This window comes from Ceratotherium simum, chromosome X (genome assembly GCF_057802395.1).
Source record: "Ceratotherium simum simum isolate JZ-2026a chromosome X, ASM5780239v1, whole genome shotgun sequence".
Taxonomy (NCBI): domain Eukaryota; kingdom Metazoa; phylum Chordata; class Mammalia; order Perissodactyla; family Rhinocerotidae; genus Ceratotherium; species Ceratotherium simum.
In genome coordinates this window covers 82608373-82634525 of record NC_141940.1, presented here as the reverse complement: position 1 = coordinate 82634525, position 26153 = coordinate 82608373, and the positions used below count along the sequence as shown (strand labels likewise).

The window sequence follows — 26153 nt, the reverse complement described above, 5'->3', positions numbered from 1 at the left end:
GCGCCATGTTAACGTGTTTAAGCTGAGGGTTGGGGTTCGGCAGGTGTGGCATGAACTCCCTGAAATAAGAAAAGCCTTTTAGGTATAAACTTGGCTTAACTCTGGAGTCATCCCTGTCAAAATGCCCTTCTAGGGAACCTCCAATCCATATGGCTTCTTGCAAGTTGCCACATCCTTTGTGCACAGAGTCAGGGAGGGCATAGTGGATACTGCCAGAAGTCCAACTTTTTCCTGGGCCTTCCTATCTCTCATGGGCCCCACTCCCCACACCTCTTTTTCTGTATTCTCACTCCCTTTGTCAGTCAGTCTTCTCAGAATTCTTCCTTCCCGAGTGTCCCTCCCCTTCTGGCCCCTCACTCATGCATAGACCCTCCCTGTGAGGAACCTTTAGCCTCTCCCCAGATCCCTGCCAACTCTGTCTTTCTCCCCCTTGCTCTGGACCTCTTCTAAGCTTTTTTGTGCCCATCTCTACTCAATTTATTCTGTCTGTTTTCCTCTAAGCCCCAAGATCTCACTCTCCCTCTGTTATTCTTCACCCCCTCCCAGGCGGGTGCCTCCCTCTCTTAAGTCACCCCTCCCCCCCAGGGAGCCTCTACATTTCTGGCCCCTCCCCACCTCTTCCTAAGCAGTCATCTCCCTTCTCCCTTCCCCCACAGTCCATCTCTAGCTCCTTCTCCTCCCCCCTCCCTAGACCAGACCAGCTAAGTCCTATTCCATTTTTAGATGACTGATTATGATGCTAGCTGAACTTACTCACAGCCGGAATATACAGCTGTTCCTTCCTTTCATGCCCCATCCACCAAACACACCCAGTCTTTTCAACATGACAAAGTCCTTACACACAGCATGTCATGTCCACATACACTTATATTTTTCAGAACAAAACAACAGTCACGCTGGCAAAGATGTTGAATTAACAGGGACCCTTAAGCTTTCAATATACACTGAAAAGCAACATTAATTTGCATGTCTACAAAGTATACATTTGTTTCCACAAATGTGGCAAGGTTTACCCAAACAGTTAGGACTTTTTCACCAAATCATAGACATAGATATGGAAATCATCATCAAACTTGATGAAATACACAGAGGGTTTGGCTTCCACTTGGTGAATGACCATGCCGATCCGTTTGGAGCCATCTTCTTTGGTATATTCCACATGTTTACCTATCAGGCCATCTACAACTCCTCCTGGCTCCCTCTCTGCTGGAGGAGACTCACTGGACTCTGGCATGATACGGAGGTCTCCTTCTTTATAATCATCTAGAAGCTGGTACATGTACAAGACAGGATCTTTCTCATAGGTAATATAAAACCAGGCTTTCATGATAGGTGCTTGGGCTAAAACCATCCCCCTCCATTCATCCTTAGAACCATGCTCACCCTCAAACATATGTTCCACAGCTTTACCAATTATGGTATTTGCAAGGTTTGCATCACTGACCTGAGATGATGCCACCCTGTCGGAAAGAATTTTAAGAGACAAAACTCTTTCATCTCTGTGAAGTTCCAGTCCATAGACACAGTCAATTCCATCATATTTCACCAGATAAAGAGAGGGATTTATAGGCACCTGATCCAGAACGGTTCCTTTCCACTGAGTGATGGGCTCATCGCCTTCCTTCCACCCGTGTGAAATTCTGCAGCCCACGATGTTCCTGCGGGGCTGGGACGAAGGTCTGCCTCTCGGCTTCTTTTGGGAGGCTTTTTTCTTCGTCATGTTTGCGGACCCAGTCGCCCGTCCGGCAGCTGCCCTGGGTTGTTGCCCTTCGGCCTCCTGTGCGTTGGGAGTCTTCATGCCTGCGGGAGGAGAGAAGACAAGAGAGAAGCATTCAATATGCCATAAGGTGAAGTTCTCCCGACAGCAACGTCTCTGTGTGCCCTGCGCCGGCGCCTAAATTTTCCCCATGAGCCTGACAGCGATGCTGGAAATCCTGGCTGCATGCCTGCAAGTGCTCTCCCTCCCAGGTTCCTTTAGGCTGCAGGGATGGGCGGCAGCGGCAACGGTGCTGGCCCGGGTTAGGAACTCCGCAGGAGGCGGCGGGCTACCTCCTCGCTCAGAGCCGACCGCCTCCACCACCCGCCGCTGGCGCCCACTCTCAATCCCCTGCAAAGCGCCTATCCCTCCACTGCCTTGACCCGCACGCACTCACTGTCTTCCCGCCCTGAACGCCCCAGCCTGCTGCCCACATGCCCCGGCCTACTCCCAATCGCTTTCCTGGCACCCAGCGTCCTCGCTTCCCGTGCTCACCTTCAGTTTCTTGCCTGGCTCCTAACGCCACTCCCTTTTACTATTGCCCATCGCACTCCTCCACCCCAACCTCACCGGGCGCCCGCCTCCACCCCTTATCTCCTGCAAGAGTCCACCCCATCCCCCTTCTCCATCCTGGCGCGCACCAATGGCCTTGCCCTGCCTGGCGTCCAGCGCCCCGGATCGCGGCCCTCACGTGCCCAAATCGAACACCCTGCTGTGCTGCCTCTGCCTTGAGCCTGTGGCCAAGGAGGATCAGCAGGAGACGAGCCGGGTGCCTGCAAGAGCTGGGAGGGGAGGATCCGTAGGCGAGGAGCGTGTCTAGGAGGGGGGCGGGGCAGGCGAAGAGGAAGGCGGCGGTGTCTCCTGCGCTGGGCTCGCCGGCCCTCCGCCTCCCTGTGGGCGGCAGTGGCCCCTCTGCCACACCGGTCTCCCACCAGCCGCTGCCGCCAACGCAGTCTCCTCCCTCTTTCCGTAGATAACTAGGCTTTCAATTTCCTGTTACTGAAGAGGCTTCCCCTTCCTGCTTAACACTGCGCAGCCTGCCCAATTTGCCGTGGAGCCACTCCTGTGCTGCTTCCATTCTTTCCAAAATTCGGTTCTGTGGGACCTGTAGCTGGTCATTTCCTCTTCCTGTCCTTCCTGCCTCCATCCTCTCAGGCTCTCTAGCTCCACCCCTTATCTCCTCTGCAATAGTTGCTTTTTATTTTTCACACGTTTCTCAAAATTTTTTCTACACACAAATTCACACAAAAGTACCTTACTGAAAACATGTATGGATACAGAAATCCTTTATATTCATACAAAAATGTATGTATGTCCATATATATGTACATTTCTCTATATTTTTTCGGATATTCGTATCCACAGATATATAATCTCAAATACACACCTCTTCCCAATCACAGAACACACAGACATAATTCTCGGTATACACATACACAGAAACACATATAGTTTGTCCAACACAGGTGTAACCATCTTTTAGATTTAGAGACCTACCTTTGGAGAAATAGTGGCTTATTTTAATCTTAGAGAATTTTTCCTGAATGTGATTGCAATCTGTAACAAACCTTATCTAGTTTTACATAAAGTGGCATCCATTTTGAATCATTTGTATCCTTTTGTGTTATTTAGATTTTTTCCAACAATATCCCATAATTCTGTAAAATATCAATATTATTATGGTGCTATATCAGGTAGGATGTTATCAGTTACATGCAAGAGGAAAGCAATCTCGAACAGATTTAAAATAAAAGGAATTTATTAGCCAATTATTTGAAAAATCTAATAGGTGTCAGATTAGGCTGAATCTAGGTCCTCAATGCTATGGGCTGCATCATGTCCCCTCCAAATTCATATGTTGGAGTCCTAGCCCCCAGTACCTCAGCATGTGAAAGTGTTTATATGTAAGGCATTTAAAGAGGTAATTAAGGTAAAATGGGGTCACATACGTGGGCCTTAATCCAATATAACCGCTGTCCTTTTAAGAGTAGATTAGAACACAGACATACATAGAAGAAAGACCATGTGAAGACAGAGGGAGAAGGTGGCCATCTACATGCCAAGGAGAGAGGCTTCAGAAAAAATCAACCCTGCTGACAGCTGATGTTGGACATATAGCCTCCAATTCATGAGAAAATAAATTTGTGTTGTTTAAGCCACGGAGTGTGTGGTACTTTTTTATTGCAGCCCTAATAAATAACACACTCAGTGATGTCACCAAAAGCCTAGTTTTGTTCTATCTTCTGTTTTTCTCTCTCAAGTCAGTTTCATCCTGAAGCTTATGTTACAATATGGCTATCAGCAACTTTGGGATGTATGTGCTTCCTTATTCATATACAGCGACAGAGAGAACCTCTTTACAGCAACTTTTGATCAAAACTTTGCTTTACATTGATTTGGACCATCATAGGTCTTTTGCCTGCCTTTGTATTATGCCAAAAATAATGCTATACCCACCTTTTTTAGTTCTGTTTTATACACTTATTTCAGAAACAATCACATAAACAAAGTGGATCAATTTGAATAATTGCCTTATGCTAATCAAGTGCATCCCCTGTAGTTGGAGGTGGGGTCAATCCCAACAAAATGTACTACACAATCAAAGAGGATTGAAATGGATATTGATGAGTTAATCAACAATGTTCACAGTAATTCCAGTTTATTATTTTGAAAGACAATCTAAATGTTTCTATTATTCTTCTAAAATTTGTGTTTCTCTGATACTATTTCTAGCTATGCCCCTGCCAATTAATTGCATATTTGTTCATATTTCTTTGACTAGGTCATAACAATTTACTCTCTTTCAAAATATTTATTTCTAAATTCTTTCAATTTGTTGGTATATTTATGTCATTTCCTGTGACATCTCCTGTCTTTGGGATTTACTTATGAAAATCTTTCACAGAGAATTGGACCAGCACCCTTTACAGTTATCCTTTCAAATTTATGATTCTGAATTGTCTGACCCCATGAGGGTAAGCAATATGGTTAGATTAGTACATTAAATGTTCCAGGGCATCAAAGCTCACATTGTACTTAGAAACCAACACAGATCTCTCATGAAACACAGCTTGCTGACCTCCTTTAGTTGAGGGCCACTGTCTTCAAAGGGAATCTGGAATAACCAGTGAGTCCTAACCTATGTACCTTCTTGGGAATTAAGGTGATGCAGGAAGAATTTGATAATAGGCCCATGGGATACCTGTAGGAAGGACTTTGATGTTGTCTTAGAAAGTATTCCTCCCAGTACTATCTACAGCTAGAAAATATGCAGTGTGCAGGAATAGCCCCTTGAATACTGACCACTGAGGGACTACTTTTTCCAACTGTTTTCACTTATCCCACCTTGTGCCTTGTTCAAACTACAAAGATTTCAAGGTCAGATATATTTCCCAGATGCTATCTTCTCATTTGTCTTGGCCTTATTTATCCTTTTCTCAAAGTGACCCCCACATCTTGCCATTTGCCTTTGAGATCCCATTGCCCACGAGTTTCAGGCTTTCTTCCCTCCTTTAAAACAGTTATTACACCTCAGATTCACCCAGAAATCCTCAGAACTCCATAGCACCTTCTTCATTTTCCATGTGTTAACTAGACTGTACACCTATTAAGAAATTCCAGTTCAGTTCCTCGAGCTGAGCATGTACACATAATGGCATTGCATGGAGCTGTGCTACAAACTCAATGTCGAAGAAAGCGATAACTGTTCCACATCTATTTTTTTGGCCACTGGACTAGCGCTCTACTTCTAGCGCACAAGTTTTTAGGGGACACAGTTACAGTGATCTTTAAGAAAGAAGGAAGTTTGTCAATGCCCACAACTATCTCTCCCATTGCCTTGAGATAACATTTTGAGTCTCTCACTTTATTTGGTTTACTGCACTGGGGAATAAGGGCAACTCCTCATCATGACTGACACTCAGTGGAGTTATTCATCTAAAAACTAACTTGAGCTGAGATTACTCGCCTGGATATGATAATTGTGTAACCTGTTCAGAAGTCCCATTGGAAGAATGTGTAGCCAGTTGTGTTTTTGTGGAATTTCTCATCATGTGTTCAGTTCTTTACAAGGCTACTTCTCACCATGAAGCTGTGACAGGAGAGTACTACCCAAGGCAGTATCAAGTCCTTTTTATTTATACATGTGACAGACATTACATAGATCTCTAATACCCTAGCTTTTTTGGAGTGAATGACTCAATGTCTAGAAGTCACAGAGCCATGAGGCGGGGGGTATTCTAGAGCTGTGCTTTACATATATCTCTACCTTTAAGCTGTGAAAGACAAAATTGGGTGTTTCTGACCATATTTCTTTAACCGTAATGCATGAAAAATCCAGGACTGATTGGTCCCATTATTCCAGGTGTATATATTACCTTTTCTTCCATCCTAACTCACATTGAACCATCCCAGTGGGTTTTGCTATGGACTGAATTGTGTCCTCTCCCCAAAATTCATATGTTGAGGCCCTAACTTCAAATGTGATGATAATTGGAGATGAGGTCTGTAGGAATTAATATGGGTTAGATGAGGTCACAAGGGTGGGGTAATCAGGATAGGATTAGTGCCCTTATAAGAAGAGGAATAGACAGAATAGAGCCCTGTCTCTACCATGTAAGGATACAGCAAGAAGGTGGCCACCTGCAAGCCAGGAAGAGAGCTCTCTCCAGGAACCACATTGGCTGGCACCTTGATCTTTGACTTCCAGCCTCTATAATTTTAAGAAATAAATTTCTGTTGTTTAAGTCACCTAATCTATGGTATTTTGTTATGGCAATCTGAGCAGACTAATATAGGTTGTAACCTTTGCAATGAGCCTTGAGAAATTCTCCCCCCAGATCAGCACCTACCCCTTTCTCAGGCATACACATCTGTCCTGGATCTTACCTCCTTTCAAACAGCCAATTTATTTAAGTCATGCACTAACTGTTGTAACTCCTTGCTAAACTCACAATTGTACCTAACTCCTACTGTTGGAAGCAGTGGGAGTGGGAGTCTCAGCGTATTAAAACCTTATTTATCCCCAATTGTAGTCTATCCCTTGATTTCTATGGAGATAACCCAGTTGTCTTTGATTTCTGTCTTCTCAGCAGAGAAGGGCTTTAGCCCAATGAGAATCTAAGCATTGCAGCTTATCCTTAGAAGTCTAAATTAAATGATTCATTCTACCATGTCTAAGATTTTGGGATGGTGAGCTTTGTGTAACCACACCCCAATACTTGGGACACTTCAGAGTTGAACTCAGGGCTTCAGGGTTTCTGGATTCTCCAGCAGAAAAAGAAAAGACATTTCTACTAGGCACTGTATAGAGATAGGGACATTCACCTACTTTGGGAGACAAGCTCTGCCCAGTGAAACCAACTTCTCAGAGAAACAAACTCAGAAGTATTTGGCAACAGACCAGAGTGGACTTCCTGTATTTATATCCATAGACTCTGAAGGAGCTCCTGGGGAGGGGTCCAAGATCAATACGTAGTACAACAATCGCAACCAGAGGAGGATCCCCACAGGCCTTGGACCCATGGATCCATTTCAACAGACTTTGGCTGTGGTCTCAGAGAATCTACAGGAAAATGATGGGAGTATATCCAATCAACTGTTAGGGGTGCCACTGAGTCTAACCTTCCTACAAGTATTGTCAGTCAGCAGCAAGTAGGTGAAGGGGATCCAGGTCTAAACAGACAGAATTTCAAAGAACTAGAAAAGTTGCTTATTCTTCCTTGGTATTCTGAAGCCACTGAAAAATCTCTTTAAGGGTCACTTTGCCCCTAGATAAGATCTTGGTAATTTCCTCTGGTGATTATATTCTAGGAGATTATTTTATGTGGCCTGTTTATTGTAGCAAATTGTTTAAAATAAGTTAAATTGTGAATTGACAGATACACAAGAGTAATGAGTTTAAATGATTATTAGAAAATATTTCATTGAGCTAATGCAACAGTAACTGCTTGTATTGATATTTCTGATTAAAACATGCCCTTATACAATAAATTCCTACATTGGGATCCTGATTGAAATAACTGACAAATTAATCATAAAATAAGAAATAGTTGCTTAAAGTAGTTTAAATTACTTGTTGAAGCGCATTCAAAATATTTAAAAGTGATTGGCTCCCTTTGCAGCTGAACTACAGTCTCTTCAAGTGATAAAAATTAGTTAACGCCCTAGGCCTAGACTCTAGACTGTATAGCCCAAGTCCTCCTAGAACTCAAACTTTAATGTGCCTATGAATCACCTGGAGGTCTTATTAAAATGCAGATTCTGATTAAGTAGGTCTGGAGCAGGGCCTGAGATTCTGCATTTCTAACAAAACCCCACGTGATGCCCATGCTGTTGGTGCATAGACCACACTTTGAGTAGCAAGGAGTTTCCATTAAGTAGCTTCTTGCCTAAACAAAACTGTAGTAGAACGTCTCTTAAAGAGCTTCAGTCCATGAGGCTTTTCTCTTCTCAATCTGAGAAGAAGACCTAGTTCTAGAAGAGCTTATTACATGGCTTTCTCTACCTATTGTACCAACATCTGGGATGTTATGTTTTGATATGCTTTATTTTATAAACTTCCACATATTCTTTGAGGACATCAGACATAGGAGTGGTGGGTATTTACAAATGAAGTTTTTTAAGCTGAAATATATTGGTCTTACCTAATTCAACATCTTAAAGCAGCGGGCTTCAAAAATTTTGCCTCATGTACCCACTAGAAGTAATCTGAAATACTAATGCACCCACTCACACATTTTAGAGTGACATCAAAATGTTTTCATTACAAGTTTATGTAATTGCAAAGGATGTGATTTTCTTTGTACTGCTAATACTGAAATTTTTAAATGAGATGGTTACAAAGCTCTTTTAAATGTATCCAATGAAATAAAAATACCATACCTATTTGATATCTGCCGTCATTCATTTAAAAAAATAAATGCACAAAACCTTCTTTAACTATTGGAAATTTTAAATAATTCCTTTTTTTTTAAACTTGAATTTCTATCCTATATTCATCACAAAATTTTATCCTAATGTAATATATTTTTATGCATGAACATTTTTTCAGTCTCTCATACTTTTTTGCAACAAAAACATAAATGCATATTGAAATTAAAAGTTTTCAGGGGTCAGCCCAGTGGTGTAGCGGTTAAGTGCACCCACTCCGCTGCAGCGGCCTGGGGTTTGGATCCCGGGCACGCACCGACGCACTGCTAGTCAAGCCATGCTGTGGCGGCATCCCATATAAAGTGGAGGAAGATGGGCATGGATTTTAGTCCAGGGCCAGTCTTCCTCAGAAAAAAAAGAGGAGGATTGGCTACAGATGTTAGCTCAGGGCTAATCTTCCTCACCAAAAAAAAAAAAAAATGTTTTCAAAATTGCCTAGTGATCATAAAGCACTGAGAGTTAAAATTTTTCTTCTGGATTGAATTATTACAATTATCATTAGTATACAAATGCTTACAATGCCATAAATGTATTATAAATATATATTATTAAACATAAAAGGGTCAAAATTTAGTGGAAATACATCTTGATGCAGTGTGTGCTTCTTTTCTTTTTCACCACACAATTAGTATATATGTCCATTAATGAATATTATTTATTGCTAGAATGAGACAGAATTCATAATCAATACCAGCTCTATTTCTCATTTGTATAGATGTAGGTGCAGAGAATACTTCTTCACATAAGTAAGTAGATGGGACTGGAAGGAGTTTTGATATAACAATATCACTCACTTCTCTAAATTCCAAGCTATATGGCAAAAAACACTTAGTAATCTTTCATAAAAATTACCTTTTAAACAATCTATCAGTGGGACAACTTAAGGGCTTCCTTTGATTTGGTTGAAAGCAATTAATTGTAAGCCATCTGACTTGCAAAAGTATTTCTTACCATTTATTAGAGGCAATTGCTTTCTCAATGCTAATGAAGTATTTTTAAAATAAGCTCTTCTATTTTAGAATAACATTAGATTTACAGAAAATTGCAAAGATTATACAGAGAGTTCCCATAAACCCCACACCCAATTTCCCCTATAATTAACATTTTGCACCAGTATGGTACGTTTGTCACAATTAGTGAACTAATAGTGATACATTATTACTGACCAAATCCATACTTATTCAACTTTTCTGTTTTTACCTAGTGCCCTTTCTCTGTTTCAGGATCCCATCCAGGATGCCACATTACATTTAGTTACCTTAGTCTCCTCATGGCTGTGACAGTTTCTTAGACTTTCTTTCTTTTGATGACCTTGAAATTTTTGAGGAGTACTTGTCAGATATTTTGTAGAATGTCCCACAGTTGTAGTTTGTCTGATGTTTTTCTCATTATTAGACCTGGGGTTATCAGTTTTGGGTAGCAAAAACGTAAAGGCAAATTCCTATTCTCATTATATCATATCAAGGGTACATACTATCAACAAGACTCATCACTGTTGATGTTAACCTTGATTACCTGACTGAGGTAGTGTTTGTCCAGTTTCTCTGCTGTGAAGTTAGACTTTTCCTCCTCTTATTAGAAGAAAGTCACTATCTATAGCCTTCACTTAAGGAGTGGGAATTATGCTCCATCTCCTTGATCTACATTCATTATTTGGATTATTAATCTACATACATTATTTGGAATTCTTCTGCATGGGAGATTTGTCTATTCTTCCCCATTTATTTATTTGATCATTTATTTATATCAGTATAGATTCATGGATATATATTTTATACTTTGGGTTATAATCCAATACTACTTTATTTTGTTGCTCTAATAGTTGTAGCTTTGACCATCGAGAGTTCTTCAGTTAGCTCCTGTGTCCTGTTAACATACTCCCATCATTTTAGGTTTTGTTTTTCAGCAATTCATTACTTTCTGACACTACAAGATGCTGCAGGTTTATCTTGTATATTATATGCCTCAATCTTGGAATCACCAATTTCTCAAAGGAGCCCTGGTTCCTTTTATTGAAAAATGACATGAGAAACAAGGTGCTCATTGCTCATTGCTACTTGAGTGTCACTTTTTCTAGACTCTCCCAGCTGACAGAGAGAGCAGATATATGTATGTATACTAACTTGTGTATATATATACATAGCTGAATTTCTATATGTAACCGTCTGTACCTATATAATACTAAACATGAATTCATACTAATATCTTCAAAACAATTACCATATGGATTATTCTACCCTTACTTGCCTGTAACTTCTCACTCCAACAGTGAGAAACTTGTCTCCCAACATCCACTCAATCATTTCTGAATTGTTGAATTCCAATATACTTATATATTGATTTTAGATTTAAGCTTGAACTTTTGAAGGAAACTACTTTACCAACCAGAGGACAGTGCTTATGCATAGTTCCATTTGCCTTTAGTCTAACAGGCTCCACTCATCTCCAAAGTTAATTACGTCAGCAGCTTTTCCTCCCCCCCCCTTCAGTGTATTATTTCATACATTTGTAATAGAATTGGATTCTTGTGTTACTGTATGCATTACATCCTGGTATCTCCACCTCCTAAATTATTTTTTTAGATTTTCATATATTAAAGTTTGCTCTTTGTACTATATAAAGCCCAATGGTTATGACAAAACATAAGTGTCATTTATCCATCTGTATTTGTCTACTCAGGCTGCCATAACAAAATATCATAGACTGAGGGGCTGAAAAAACAGAAATTTATTTTTTAACAGTTCTGGAGGCTAGACATCTGAGATCAAAATCCTGTTAGAGTTGGTTTCTGGTGAGACCTCTCTTCCTGCTTGTTATATCCTCACATGGCCTTTCCTCTGTGCACTCCTGGTGGGGGGGTGTGTGGAGCAAAGTCTCTGGTGTCTCTTTCTCTTCTTATTAGACCATCAGTCCTATTGGATTGGGTCCCCACCCTTATGACCTCATTTAATCTTAATATGTCCAAATATAGTCACATTGTTGATTAGGACTTAAACATATGAATTTTGAGGGGGACACAATTCAGCCCATAACACTATCATTATAGTATCATACAGAATAGTTTTATCACCCTAAAAATTGACCTATCCTTCACGTATACAGCAATGCTTTCTTTTCAAACCTCTGGCAACCACTGTTCCATTTACCCACTGAGAGGATTTAATTTTATGTCAACTTCCTAGGATATGGTACTCAGTTATTATGTCAAACACCAGTCCAGATACTGCTGTGAAAGCATTTTTAAAATGTCATTAACATTTAAACCAGTAGACTTTGAGAAATGTATATTACCCTTAATAATTTGTGTGGACACATATATATCCTATTGCTTCCTTTTCCCTCAAGAATCCTGAGGGAATACACCCACTCAAGAGTTTGCCTTTTCCAGAATGTCATAAATGGATTCGTGTACTATGGTAGCCTTTTCCAATTGGATTCTTCCACTTAGCAATATGCATTCAAGATTTGTCCATATTTTTGTGTGGCTCATTCCATTTTTTTATTGTGGTAAAAAAAACCTAGCATAAAATTTACCATCTTAAACATTTTTAAGTATACATTTCAGTGGTATTAAGTATATTCAAATTGTTGTGAAGCATCTCCAGAACTTTTTCATCTTGCAAAACTGAAACTCCATACCAATTAAACAATAACTCCTCCTTCCACCTTCGCCCAGGCCCTGGTGACTACTATTTTACTTTTTGTACGAATTTGACTACTTTAGACACATTATGTAAGTGGAATCATATAGTATTTGTCTTTTTTGTGACTGGCTTATTTCACTTAGCACAATGTCCTCAAAATTCATCCATGATATAGCATGTGACAGCACTTCCTTTTTAAAGCTGAAAAATATTCCATCATAAAAATAGATCACATTTTTTAAATTCATTCATCTGTAGATGGACGTTTGGGTTGCTTCATCCTCTTGGTTATTATGAATAGTGCTGCTATGAACATGGCTGTGCAAATATTTCTTCAAGAACCTACTTTCAATTCTTTTAGATATATACCTAGATTGCTAGATCATATGGTAGTTCTATTTTTAAGTTTTTGAGGAACCTCCATATTGCTTTCCATAGTAGTTGCACCATTTTACAATCCTACCAACTGTGCACAAGGGTCCAATATCTCCACATCCTCACGGACATTTGTTATTTTCTGTTTTTTGGATAGTAGCCATCCTAGTGTGTGTGAAGTGATATCTTATTGTGGTTTTGATTTGCATCTTTCTTGTGATACTTGATGTTGAGCATCTTTTCATATATATGTTGGATATTTGTATGTCATCTTTGGAGAAATGTCTATTCAAGATTAAAAATGTCTTCACATACCTTTAAAAATCAGTTTATTTACTTTTACTTTGTTGAGTTGAAGGAGTTCTTTGTATATTCTGGATATTAGTCACTTATAAGATACACAATTTTCAAGTATTTTCTCCCATTGCATAGATTGCTTTTTCACTCAGTCAATTGTGTACTGTGATGCACATAAATTTTTAAGTTTGAAGTATTTCCACTTGTCTAGTTTTGATTTTGTTGCCAGTGCATTTGGTGTTATAGCCAAGAATTCATTGCCAACTTCAATGTCATGAAGCTTTTCCCCTATGTTTTCTTTTAGATGTTTTATACTTTTGAGTCCTACATTTAGGTTTTTAATCCGTGTTGTGCTAATTTTTTTTATGGTGGAATATAAGGATCCAATTTCATTTTTCACTTGTGGATATTCACTTTTCGCAATATCATTTGTTGAAGAGACTGTCCTTTCCCCATTTAGTGGTCTTGGCATCCATTGTGAAGATCACTTGACCATACACTTGAGGGATTTCTGGGCTCTGTATTAGGTTCCTTTTGTCTATATGTCTGGCTTTATGTCAGTATCACACAATTTTGATTACTGTAGCTTTGAAATATGTTTTAAAATCGGAAAGTGTGAGAACTCTACATTTGTTCTTGTTTTTCAAGATTATTTTGGCTATTTGGGGTGCCTTGAGATTCCATGTAAATTTTAGGATAAATTTTTGTATTTCTGCGAAAAGAACCATTGAGGTTTTGATAAGGATTTTGTTGAATATGCAGATTACTTTGAGTAGTATTGAAATCTTAAAAATATTAAATTGTTTAATCCATGAACATGGGATATAATTCCATTTATTTGTGTCTATTTAATTTCTTTCAACAATTTTTTGCAGTTTTCAGTGTACAAATCATATTTCACCTAGGATGGGTTTATTCCTAAGTTCTTTATCCTTTTTGATGCTGTTATAAAGATAATATTTTCCTTAATTTATTTTTGGGATTGTTCTTTATTAGTGTATAGACACACAACTGATTTTTGTGTGTTGGTTTTGTACCCCCAACTTTACTAAATAAGGATATCAGTTCTAACATGTTTTTTGGAATGATTAGTCTTTTCTACGTATAAGGTTATGTCATCTGTGAACGGAGATGATTTTACTTCTTTCCAATTTGAGTGTCTTTTATTTATTTTTCTTCTCTAATTGTTCTGTCTAAGACATCCAGTGCTGTGTTAAATAGAAGTGGTGAGAGTGGGCATCTTTGCCTTGATCCTAATCTTAGAGGAAAAGCTTTCAGTCTTTCACCATTGATTATTGTATTAGCTATGGGCTTTTCATATATGGCCTTTATTATATTGAGGTAATTTCCTTCTATTTCTAGTTTGCTGAGGGTTTTTATTTTCAGGTGTATATCATATGATTCAATATTTGTATACATTGTGAAATCATCACAACAATAAGTCTAGTTAACATCCGTTACCTAACATAGCTACGAAAAATTTATTTGTGATGAGAACTTTTAATATTTACTCTCTTAGCGCCTTTCAAATATGTGATACAATATTATTAACTATAGTCACTATGCTACAGATTACACCCCCACGACTTATTTATTTTAAATCTAGAGGTTTGTCCATTTTGGCCTTCTATCTATTTTGCCCATCACCCACCCCCCGACTCTTGCAACAACCAATTAGTTCTCTGTCTCTATGAGCTTTTTGTTGTTGTTGTTTTTGTTATTTTCTAGATTCTACATAGAACTGAGATCATATGTTGTCTTTCTCTGACTGACTTGTTTGACTTGGCATAATGCCCTCGAGATCCGTCTATGCTGTTGCACATGGCAAGATTTCATTCTTTTTATGGCTGAGTAGTATTCCATTGTATATATATACCACATCTTCTTTATCCAGTCATCCACTGATGGAGACTTATGTTACTTTCATATCTTGGTTATGATACATAATGCTTCAATGAACATCAGGCTGCATATATTTTTTAAATTAGTGAGTTTTTTACTTCATATAACTACCCAGAAGTAGAATCGCTAGATCGTATGGTAATTTCATTTTAAATTTTTTTGGGAACCTCCGTATTGTTTTCTATAGTGATTGCCCCAATGTACATTTCCCCCAAACAGTGCATGAAAGTTTTCTTTTCTCCATACCCTTGCCAAGACTTGTTATTTCTTGTCATTTTGACAATAGCCGCTTTCATAGGTGTGAGGTGATATCTCATTGTTGTTTTGATGTGCATGTCCGTGATGATTAGTGATGTTCAGCATCTTTTCATGTGCCTGTTGGCCATCTCCTTTGGAAGATGTATGTCTCCCTTGGACAAATGCTCATTTAAATTTTATAGCCTTTTTTTAAAATGAGATTGTTTGGTTTGTTTGCTATTGTGCTGTATGAGTACTTCATATGTTTTGGCTATTAATCCCTTATTAGATACATAATTTGCAAAACAGTTGTCCCATTTAGTATATTGCCTCTTCATTTTGTTGTTTAGCATGCAGTATCTTTTCATTTCTTTGTGTCTTCTTTGATTTCTTTTTTTGTTTTAATTTTTTGTTTATTGCAGTAACATATTGGTTTATAACGTATAAATTTCAGGTGTACATCATTATACTTCTATTTCTACATACATTACATCATGTTCACCACCCAAATACTAATTACAACCCATCACCACACACATGTGCCGAATTATCCCTTTCGCCCTCCTCCCTCACCCCTTCCCCTCTGGTAACCACCAATCCAATCTCTGTCTCTATGTGTTTGTTTATTGTTGTTATTATCTACTACTTAATGAAGGAAATCATACGGTATTTCACCTTCTCCCTCTGACTTATTTCACTTTACATTATACCCTCAATGTCCATCCATGCTGTCACAAATGGCTGGATATCATCGTTTCTTATGGCTGAGTAGTATTCCATTGTGTATATATACCACATCTTCTTTACCCATTCGTCCCTTGATGGGCACTTAGGTTGCTTCCAACTCTTGGCTATTGTGAATAACGTTGCAATGAACACAGTGGTGCATGTATCTTTACGCATTGGTGTTTTCAAGTTCTTTGGATAAATACCCAGCAGTCGAATAGCTGGATCACATGGTAGTCCTATCCTTGCTTTTTTGAGGAATCTCCATACTGTTTTCCATAGTGGCTGCACCAGTTTGCACTCCCAGAAGCAGTGTATGAGTGTTCCCTTCTCTCCACATCCTCTCCAACACTTGTTGTTCCTGTCTTGTTAATTATAGCCATTCTGAGGGACGTGAGGTGATATCTCATTGTAGTTTTGCTTTTCATTACTCTGATAGTTAATGATGTTGAAAATCTTTTCATGTGCCTGTTGTCCATCTGTATATCTTCTTTGGAGAAATGTCTGTTCATGTCTTTTGCCCATTTTTTAATTGGGTTGTTAGTTTTTTTGTTGTTGAGATGCATGTGTTCTTTATGTATTTTGGAGATTAACCCATTATCAGATATATGGTTTGCAAATATCTTCTCCCAGTTGTTAGGTTCTCTTTTCGTTTTGTTGATGGCTTCCTTTGCTGTGCAGAAGATTTTTAGTTTAATGTAGACCCATTTGTTTATTTTTTCTATGATTTCTCTTGCCCGGTAAGACATGGTGCTTGAAAATATATTGCTAAGACCGATGTCGAAGAGCGTACTGCCTATGTTTTTTTCTAGAAGTTTCATAATTTCATGTCTTAAATTCAAGTCTTTAATCCATTTTGAGTTACTTTTTGTGTATTGTGTATGGTAATGGTCTACTTTCATTTTTTTGCGAGTGGCTGTCCAGTTTTCCCTACACCATTTGTTGAAGAGACTTTCTTTTATCAATTGTATGTTCTTGGCTCCTTTTGTTGAAGATTAGCTGTCCATAGATTTGTGGGTTTATTTCTGGGCTTTTGATTCTATTCCATTGAACTCTGTTTGTTTTTGTGCCAGTGCAATGCTGTTTTGGTTACTATAGCTTTGTAGTATATTTTGAAATCAGTGAGTGATATCTCCAGCTTTGTTCTTTTTTCTCAGGATTCCTTTAGCTATTCGAGGTCTTTGGTCGTTCCATATAAGTTTTAGGATTCTTTGTTCTATTTCTGTGAAAAATGTTGTTGGAACTTTCATAGGGATTGCATAGAATATATAGATTGCTTTAGGCAGTATGAACATCTTAACTATGTTAATTATTCCAATCAAAGAGCACGGAATATCTTTCCATTTCTTTGTGTCTTCTTCAATTTTGTTCAGAAATGTTTTATAGTTTTCAGTGTACAGATCTTTCACGCCTTTGGTTAAGTTTATTCCTAGGTATTTTATTCTTTTTCTTGCAATTGTAAATGGGATTGAATTCTTAATTTCTCTTTCTGCTACTTTGTTGTTAGTGTATAGATATGCAATTGAGTTTTGTATGTTCATTTTGTATCCTGCAACTTTCCTGTAGTCATTTATTACTTCTAAAATTTTTTGGTGCATTCTTGAGGGTTTTCTGTATATAAAATCATGTCATCTGCAAATAGTGAGAGTGTCACTTCTTCCTTTCCAGTTGGGATACCCTTTTATTTCTCTTTCCTGCCTGATTACTCTGGCTAGGACTTCCAGTACAATGTTAAACAGGAGTGGTGAGAGTGGGCATCCTTGTCTGATTCCTGCTCTTAGAGGGAGAGCTTTCAGTTTTTCACCATTAAGGATGGCATTAGCTGTGAGTTTGCCATATATGGCCTTTATTATGTTGAGGTGCTTTCCTTCTATACCCATTTTATTCAGAGTTTTTATCATACATGGATGCTGTATCTTGTCAAATGCTTTCTCTGCATCTATTGAGATGATCATGTGATTTTATTCTTCATTTTTATTAATGTTGTGTATTATGTTGATTGCTTTGTGAATGTTGAACCATCCCTGCACTCCTGGAATAAATCCCACTTGATCATGGTGTATAACCATTTCAATGTCTTGTATGCGATTTGCTAGTATTTTGTTGAGGATTTTTGCATTGATGTTCATCAATGATATTGGCCTGTAATTCTCTCTTTTTGTGTTGTCCTTGTCTGGTTTTCGTTTCAGGGTAATGTCGGCTTCGTAAAACGAGTTAGTGAGCTTCCCATACTCCTCAATTTTTTGGAAGAGTTTGAGAAGGATAGATATAAAGTCTTCTTTGAATGTTTAGTACAGTTCACCAGGGAAGCCATCTTGTCCTGGACTTTTATTTTTGGGGAGGTTTTCAATTACTGTTTCAATCTCCTTACTGGTGATTGGTCTATTCAAATTCTCTATTTCTTTTTGATCCATTTTTGGAAGGTTGTGTGATTCTAAGAATTTATTGAATTTGTTGGCATATAGATTTTCATAGTATTCTCTTATAATTCTCTTATAATCTTTTGTATTTCTGAGGTGTCTGTTGTATTTTCTCCTCTTTCATTTCTGTTTTTCTTTATTTGAGCCTTCTCACTTTTTTTCTTGGTGATTCTAGCTAAACGTTTGTCAATTTTGTTTATATTTTCAAAGAACCAGGTCTTGGTTTTATTAATTTTTTCTATTTTTTTTAGTCTGTATTTCATTTCTTTCAGCTCTGATTTTTATTATTTCCCTTCTTCTACTGATTCTGGCTTTGTTTGTTCTTCTATTTCCAGTTCCTTTAGGTGCCTTGTTAGATTGTTTGAGTTTTCTTTTTTTTTTTTTTTAAAGATTTATTTATTTATTTTCCCCCCAAAGCCCCAGTAGATAGTTGTATGTCATAGTTGCACAGCCTTCTAGTTGCCGTATGTGGGACGCAGCCTCAGCGTGGCCGGAGAAGCGGTGCGTCGGTGTGCGCCCGGGATCCGAACCCGGGCCGCCAGCATCAGAGAGCACGCACTTAACCGCTAAGCCACAGGGCCGGCCCTGAGTTTTCTTATTCGTTGAGATAGGTCTGTATTGCTATAAACTTCCCTCTTAGAACCGCTTTTGCTGTATCCCATAAATTCTGGCATGTCGTATTTTCATTTTCATTTGTCTCCAAGTATTTTTTGATTTCTCCTTTGATTTCTTCATTACCCAATCGTTCAGTAGCATTTTGTTTAATCTCCACGTATTTGTGGCTTTTCTGATCTACTTCCTATAGTTGATTTCTTGTTTCATACCCCTGTGGTCAAAAATGATGCTTGGTATTATTTCAATCTTCTTAAATTTATGGAGACTTGTTTCCTGGCCTAATATGTGATCAATCCTGGAGAGTGTTCCATGTGCATTTGAAAAGAACGTGTATTCTTTAAGTTTTGGATGGAACGCTCTGTATATATCTACTAGGTCCATCTGTTCTAATGTGTCATTTAATGTCAATATTTCCTTATTGATCTTCTGTTTGGATGATCTATCCTTTGGTGTAAGTGGAGTGTTAAAGTCCTCTACTATTATTGTGTTACACTCTATTCATCTTTTTATGTTTGTTAATAATTGCTTATGTATTTAGGTGTTCCTATGTTGGGTACGCAGATATTTACAAGTGTTATATTCTCTTGTTGGATTGTTCCCATGATCATTATGTAATGCCCTTCTTTGTCTCTTTTTACAGTTTTTGTTTTAAAGTCTATTTTGTCTGATATGAGTATTGCTACCCCAGCTTTATTTTCATTTCCATTTGAGTGGGGTATCTTTTTCCATCCCTTCATTTTCAGTTTGTGAGTGTCTTTAGGTTTGAAATGTTTCTCTTGTATGCAGCATATATATGGGTCTTGTTTTTTCTATCCAATCAGCCACCCTATGCCTTTTAATTGGAGCATTTAGTCCATTGATGTTTAAAGTAGCTATTGATAAGTATGTTCTCACTGCCATTTTTTAACTTTTTTTCTCAGTCTTCTAGTAGTCCTTCTCTGTTCCTTTCTCCTTCTATACAGAATTGATGGTCTCTTTAGTTTGACCTCTGTCTGAAAGCTCTACTCTTTAACTCCCCTACTCCCTCCTTTTAAGTTTTTGACATCATATCTAACCTTTTTTTGTGCCTTTGTATCCATTACCCTCTTATCATGGAAATAGATAATTTTTCCTATTTGTGGTCTTCTCTTTCCCCCTTAAATAAGTCCCTTTAACATTTCTTCTAGCACTGGTTTCTTGGTGACTAACTCCTTTAATTTTTGCTTATCTGGGAAAATTTTGATCTCTCCTTCCATTTTGAATGATAACCTTGCCGTGTAGAGTATTCTTGGCTGCAAATTTCTTCCTTTTAGCACTTTAAATATATTGTGCCACTCTCTTCTAGCCTGTACGGTTTCTGCTGATAACTCAGCTGATGGCCTTATGGAGTTTCCTTTGTATTTAACTTGTCTTCTCTTGCGGCTTTTAGGATTCTCTCTTTATTTTTAATTCTGGACATTTTCATTATGATGTGTCTTTGTGTGGGTTTCTTTGGGTTTATCTTGTTTGGTGCTCTCTGAGCTTCCTGTACCTGGATGTCTGTTTACTTTCTTAGGTTAGGGAAGTTTTCATCTGTTTTTTTCTTGAAATAGATTCTCTGCCCCTTTGTCTTGCTCTTCTCCTTCTGGGACACCTATAACATGGATATTAGTGCACTTGATGTTGTCCCAGAGGTCCCTTAGAGTGTCCTCACTCTTTTTAATTCTTTTCTCTTTTATCTGTTCTGCTTGTGTGATTTCCTCTAGTCTTTGGTCCAGCTCACAGATCCTTTCTTCTGTATCCTCTACTCTGCTTTTGAGTCCCTCTAGTGAATTTTTCATTTCCAGTATTGTATTCTTCATTTCTGATTTGTTCTTTTTTATATCTTCCATTTCTTTGTTGACATTGTCACTGAGTTCATCTATTCTTCTCCCCAGATCAGTGAGCATCCTTAACACTCTATTTGAACTCTCTGTCAGGTAGGTTGCTGATTTCTGTTTCACTTAGTTCTTTTTCTTGTGTTTTGTCCTTTTCCCTTACTTGGAATGTATTCCTTTGCCTCATCATTTTGCCACTTTCCCTGTGCTTGTGTCTATGTATTAGGTAGGTAGGAGACGTATCTCCTGCTCTTGGATAGGTGACCTTATATAAGTGATGCCTTAGGAGGTCTGCAGTGTGCTTCCCTCAGTTCTCAATGTTCCAAGATTGACCCCTATGTGGGCTACATGTGTCCTTCTGTTGTGGCGTGTTTGCTCTCCCTGTAGGTGCCCAGGGAGGCTGAGTTATTCTCCTGGCCATCTGTTATAATGCTCAGCTGCTTGTAGTTGTTGTGGGCTCTTCAGTCTCTTTATCAGGTGTGAAGAGCCCCAGCACAGTTGGCTGCAACTTCTAATACCACATTTGCATTGCAGTATTTCTTTTAAGTGAATAGGCTCCCAGTATGACAGGTTGTTAGGCTCAGGAGATTACAAATGCTATAAGCCTCCTGCCTTTAGATCTCTTGTCAGCTCTCTGAGGATTGCAGCTGTGTGGGGCTGGCCTCAGGCATGGGAGCAGCCAATTGTTTCAGGCTTTGGAACGTGGGGCAAACCCCCTATATGGGTCTTTGAGAAGCACGATTCTTCTGCAGCTGACAAGCTCTGCCACCCACAGGTCCACACACACAGTCAACACAGTCCTGCCCCATGTGCGTGCCCCAACCTCCTGAAGTGCACCCAGTCTCTCCACAGTGAGGGCCCCACACAGTCCACCACTGCCCCACACTCCCCACCTGCTCTTTGAGCACTCCCTACCCAACTGAAGTGGGCTCAGTCACCACGCTGCAGAGAATCCAGTCACCAATCTATACAGGACCACCCATTGCCTGAGGGCTTGTTGTTGGGTGGGGCCAGTCCCTAGGGTCGGCTGCCTGCCCTGGCTGAGCTGGATTGAATGGGTGTTCTAGTGGCTGGGGCAGATCCTGGGCTAGCAGGCTCCCGGGAGAATTCCAATGCCGTCTGTGTCAGCATGCCCACACCAGGCCACAACAATGGCCACTGCCAATATCACAGTCTTAGAGAGGTCTCACCTCTCACTGCAATGCACTCAGAGCCTATCAGGTGAGTCTCTTTTCACCAAAGCACTGTGCACCTTTCTTTCTGTTAAATTTATGTTGCTTTCTGAAATGGGTGAATTTGCACATGGGCCCTTTAAGTGTCGGTTTTAATTTCTTTATGAACCAGCTTTTCTGGGGGTAATCCCCAATGTTTTAGTAGCAAGCAAAGTCAGATATTATGCCACTTGTCTCATTTGTGCTGGGTCCACAATATGCCCACAGTGGGAGCACTCCTCGGCTCAGGCCGCCACTCCTCCAGGGAGGGCTGTGTACCTTTGGGCTGCTCCTGGGCGGCCGTGAAGCTGGCGGTTTGTGAAGGTGATGTTTTTCCTCTCCAGAAGGGAGTTTCTGCCTCTTCAACCTCAAATAGGATTGTCCTTTGTTGCAGGAGTTCCTCTTATCCAGTTTTCAGTTCTCTCATGGGTAATTTTTCCATGAGTAGTTGTAAATTGGCTGTGTCTGTGAGAGGAGGTCAGTTCAGAGTCTGCTTATGCCGCCATCTTGACTTCTCTTCCCCTATGTTTGTCTTTATAGCTGAAGTAGGTCTCCTGGAGGCAGCATACAGTTGGGTATTGTTTGTTAATCCATACAGCCACTCTGTATCTTTTGGTTGATTAATTCAATTTATTTACATTTAGAATGATTATCGATATATGAGTAATTAAAACTGTCATTTTTCCTTTTGTTTTCTGGTTGCTCTATATGTTCATTTTTTTTCTTGTGTTTCTGTTTGCCATTTTAGTTTGGTGTTTTTCTATGATGTGTTTCTAAGTTACCGTTTTTTAAAAATATTTTATCTCTGAACTCTGAATTTTTGTTTTCTGGTTACTATGAGGTTTGTATAAAAGGTGTCTTTGATAATATAGTACTTTTTCTGCTGATTGCACCTTACCTTCCTTTTCCTAGGTGGATTCTATCTCTTCCCCTTCTATGTTTTTGTTGTCATAAAATATCTTTTTGTATTGTGAGCTAATTACCAAATTGAAGAGGTTATTGTTATTTTTAATGCTGTCTTTCCCCTTGTGTTATAATTGTGTTTACTAACTTATTCTGATATAGAGTTGTAATTTTCTGATTCTGTCTATTTTTCACCTTGCTGAAAGCTGTGTATACCTTTGCCTTTTTTTTTAAGGTAAGAGAGCTCCTTTCATATTTCTTGTAAGGTGGGTCTAGTGGCAATGAACTCCCTCACCTTTCATTTGTCTGGGAAAACTTTTATTTTTTCATATTTGAAGAATAAATTTACTGGATAGAGCATTCTTTCCTGACAGTTTTTACCTTTCTATATTTTGAATATATCATTCTACTCTACTGGGCTGTAGATTCTATGCCGAGAAATCCACTGATAGCCTATTGGGCATTCTCTTTTACAATATTGTTTTTTTTTCCCCTGGCTGCCTTTAATATTCATTTTTTGTCATTGACTTTTGACAGTTTTATTATCATTTGTCTTGGAAAACGTCTTTTGCATTGTGATAATTAGATGTTCTATTAGTTTTGTGGATTTTTATATCTAGTTTATTCCCCAGGTTTGGGAAGTTCTATTATTTCTTTAAATAAGCTCTCCATTCCCTTCTCTCTCTCTTCTCCTCCTAGAATACCCATTATCCTTATGTTGCCCCTTCTAATAGATTCAAATAATTCTCATAGAATTTGTACATTTTTTTAAAAACCTTAGTTTTCTTTCCTCTTCTATCAGCATCATTTCTAGGTTTCTATCTTTAAACTTGCTAATTCTGTCTTTCATATGATCTGCTCTATTTGCAAGGCTTTCTAATGCATTATTCATCTCATTTATTGATTTTCTCAGCTCCAGAATTTCTTCTTGTTTTTTGTTTTTATAGAGTTTCAATCTCTTTGGTAAAATATTTCTCCTGTTCATTGATTTTATTCCTGAGGTCATTGAACTGCTTTTCTGAGTTTTCTTGTAGCTTGTTGAGTTTCTTTATGAGAGCTATTTTGAATTCTTTATCAGTTACATCTCAATTTTTCATGACTTTATATTTGGTTTGTGGAGAATTGTTATTTTCTTTTTCTGATGCCATGTTATCATGGCTTTTTGTGGTGTTTGCTGTTATCCCTCTGATGGTGCATTTGTCATAGTGAACAGCTTTTTTAAATTTAGGTGTAGCTTTGTTTTTATTGAAACTTTCAATTGGTTGGAGATTAGGGGACTTTCTTTTGTTTTTCTGTAGGTGGCACTACGATGCTAGTTTTTGGTTTCTCTTACCTGAACTGCCTCTGTATATGTTAAAGGATCTAATATTCCACCCTACACCCTCTCTCTTCTGAGGGTCATTGGTATTCTCATCATCACCCCCACATCTCTGTGAGTCACTGATGACTTGTTGTTGCCAGTGTTGCTGTGGTAGTTGGTTCCACTGCAGGTGTACAGGGATGGCTGAAGCCTCCACTGCATCCAGGATTACCTGGCTCAGAATTATTGCCATCATGACATGGGGAAGGGGAAGATGAGGAGGGAACCAAGTTCATGGGGCACTGCCTCTGCTCTTGCCCATTACCTTGTGGCCACAGGTGCAACTGCAGTTGGGATGTCAGAGTCATGTGCATGGCTCCGTTGCTTCTGCCAGACTCTGATCTGCAGCTGGGGGCCCAGAATCATGAGGATCTGCCTCAGCTGCTGTTCTTCTCAAGCTCCTCTGGTCTCAAGCGCCTCTGCAACTGGCTGGCTGGAGTTGCATGCACGCCTCTGCTGCTGTCCACTCAGTTCTCTGCGGCTGGGATTGGCTGGCTTATCTGTTGCATTCAACTGCCTCTCTTTTTCCCTTGTTTTGCCTCCTCTATATGCTCCAATCCACCTACCTTTATATGTACTGATGTGTGGATCTCTCCAGCATCCTGGTGTCTTTGGCAATGTAGACTCTGTTGGAACATGGATGTTTTACTCACTGTAGATTTAAGTGGAGAGAAAAAGCAATCCTCTTACACTGGCCATGATGATGATGTGTCCTCAATCTATGCTTTTTGATTGGGGAGTTCAATCCATTTACATTTAAAGTAACTATGGATAGGGAAAGAATTACTATTGTCATTTTGTTAATTGCTTTCTATATGTGTTGTAGTTCTTTTGTTCCTCTTTTCCTCTTTTACTGCCATCCTTTTTCTATGTGTTTGTAGTGAATTTCTTTGATTCCTTTCTCATTTTCTTTTGTGTTTATTCTGCAGATATTTTCTCTCTGTTTATCATTGTAGTAACATGAAACGTCTTAAAGTTACATTCTATTTTAAACAGATAACAGTTTAACTTTAATTGCATACAAAAACTCTATTCATTTACAGCTCCACTCTCCCCATCTAACATTCTTTATATCACAAATTACATCTTTGTATATTGTATACCTATTAACATAGATTCATTGTAATTTTGTGTTTTCATCATTTATATTTCTATTCACCAAAATTACACTAATACAGGTTATTACATTTGTCCATGTATTTACCCTTACCAGAGCTCCTTATACTTTCATATGTCTTTGTGATGTTTTCTACTGTCCTTTAATTTCAATTTGAAGGACTCCCTTTAGCATTTTTGTGGAACTAGTCTAGTGGTAATGAGCTGCCTCAGCTTTTGTTTATATGGGAAAGTTTGAATTTCTTCTATATTTTTGAAGGAGAGTTTTGCCAAATACAACATTCTTGGTAGACAGCTTTTTCTTTCAGCACCTTGAATATGTCATCTCAGTCATGTCCTTTCTGCAATATTTTTTATTGAAGTTTAATTGTAGTAAAATATTATATTAGTATCAGGCATACAACATCATGATTTGACATTTGCGTACATTGCAAAATGATAACCACATTAACTCTATTTACCATCTGTCACCATACAAAGTTACAAAATTTTTTTCTTGTGATGAGAACATTTAAGATTTACTTCATTAACAACTTTCACATTTGAATACAATATTATTGACTATGCTCCTTGTGCTGTACATTGCATTCCCATGGCTTATTTATTTTATAACTTGAAATTTGTACCTCTTGATCCCCTTCCCCTACTTTGCTCACCTCCAACTCTCCTCCCTTCTGGAAACCACCAATCTTTTCTCTGTATTTGTTAGTTTTGTCTTGTTTTTTCATTTGTTTTGTTTTTTCTATTCCAGATTAAAGTGAAATCATATGGTATTTGTCTTTCTCTGTCTGACTTATTTCACTTAACATAATACTCTCTGGATCCA

The 26153-nt window shown here is 38.6% G+C and overlaps 1 protein-coding gene across 2 annotated transcripts; it reads right to left on the bottom strand.

The window, feature by feature from the left end:
• Positions 1-849: 849 nt before the first annotated feature.
• On the bottom strand, positions 850-2821 carry LOC147911909 (spindlin-2). 2 transcript variants are annotated; one of them, XM_087427403.1, is made up of 2 exons: positions 2398-2821; positions 850-1800 (listed from the first exon to the last, which is right to left on the bottom strand). In XM_087427403.1, exon 2 carries the CDS (start codon positions 1796-1798, stop codon positions 1022-1024), a length of 777 nt encoding a protein of 258 aa, XP_087283529.1. In that variant the 5' UTR covers positions 1799-1800; positions 2398-2821; the 3' UTR covers positions 850-1021. The 2 variants fall into 2 exon arrangements, with proteins under 2 accessions (XP_087283529.1, XP_087283530.1); XM_087427404.1 differs by lacking the exon at positions 2398-2821 and adding an exon at positions 2252-2349.
• Positions 2822-26153: the final 23332 nt, after the last annotated feature.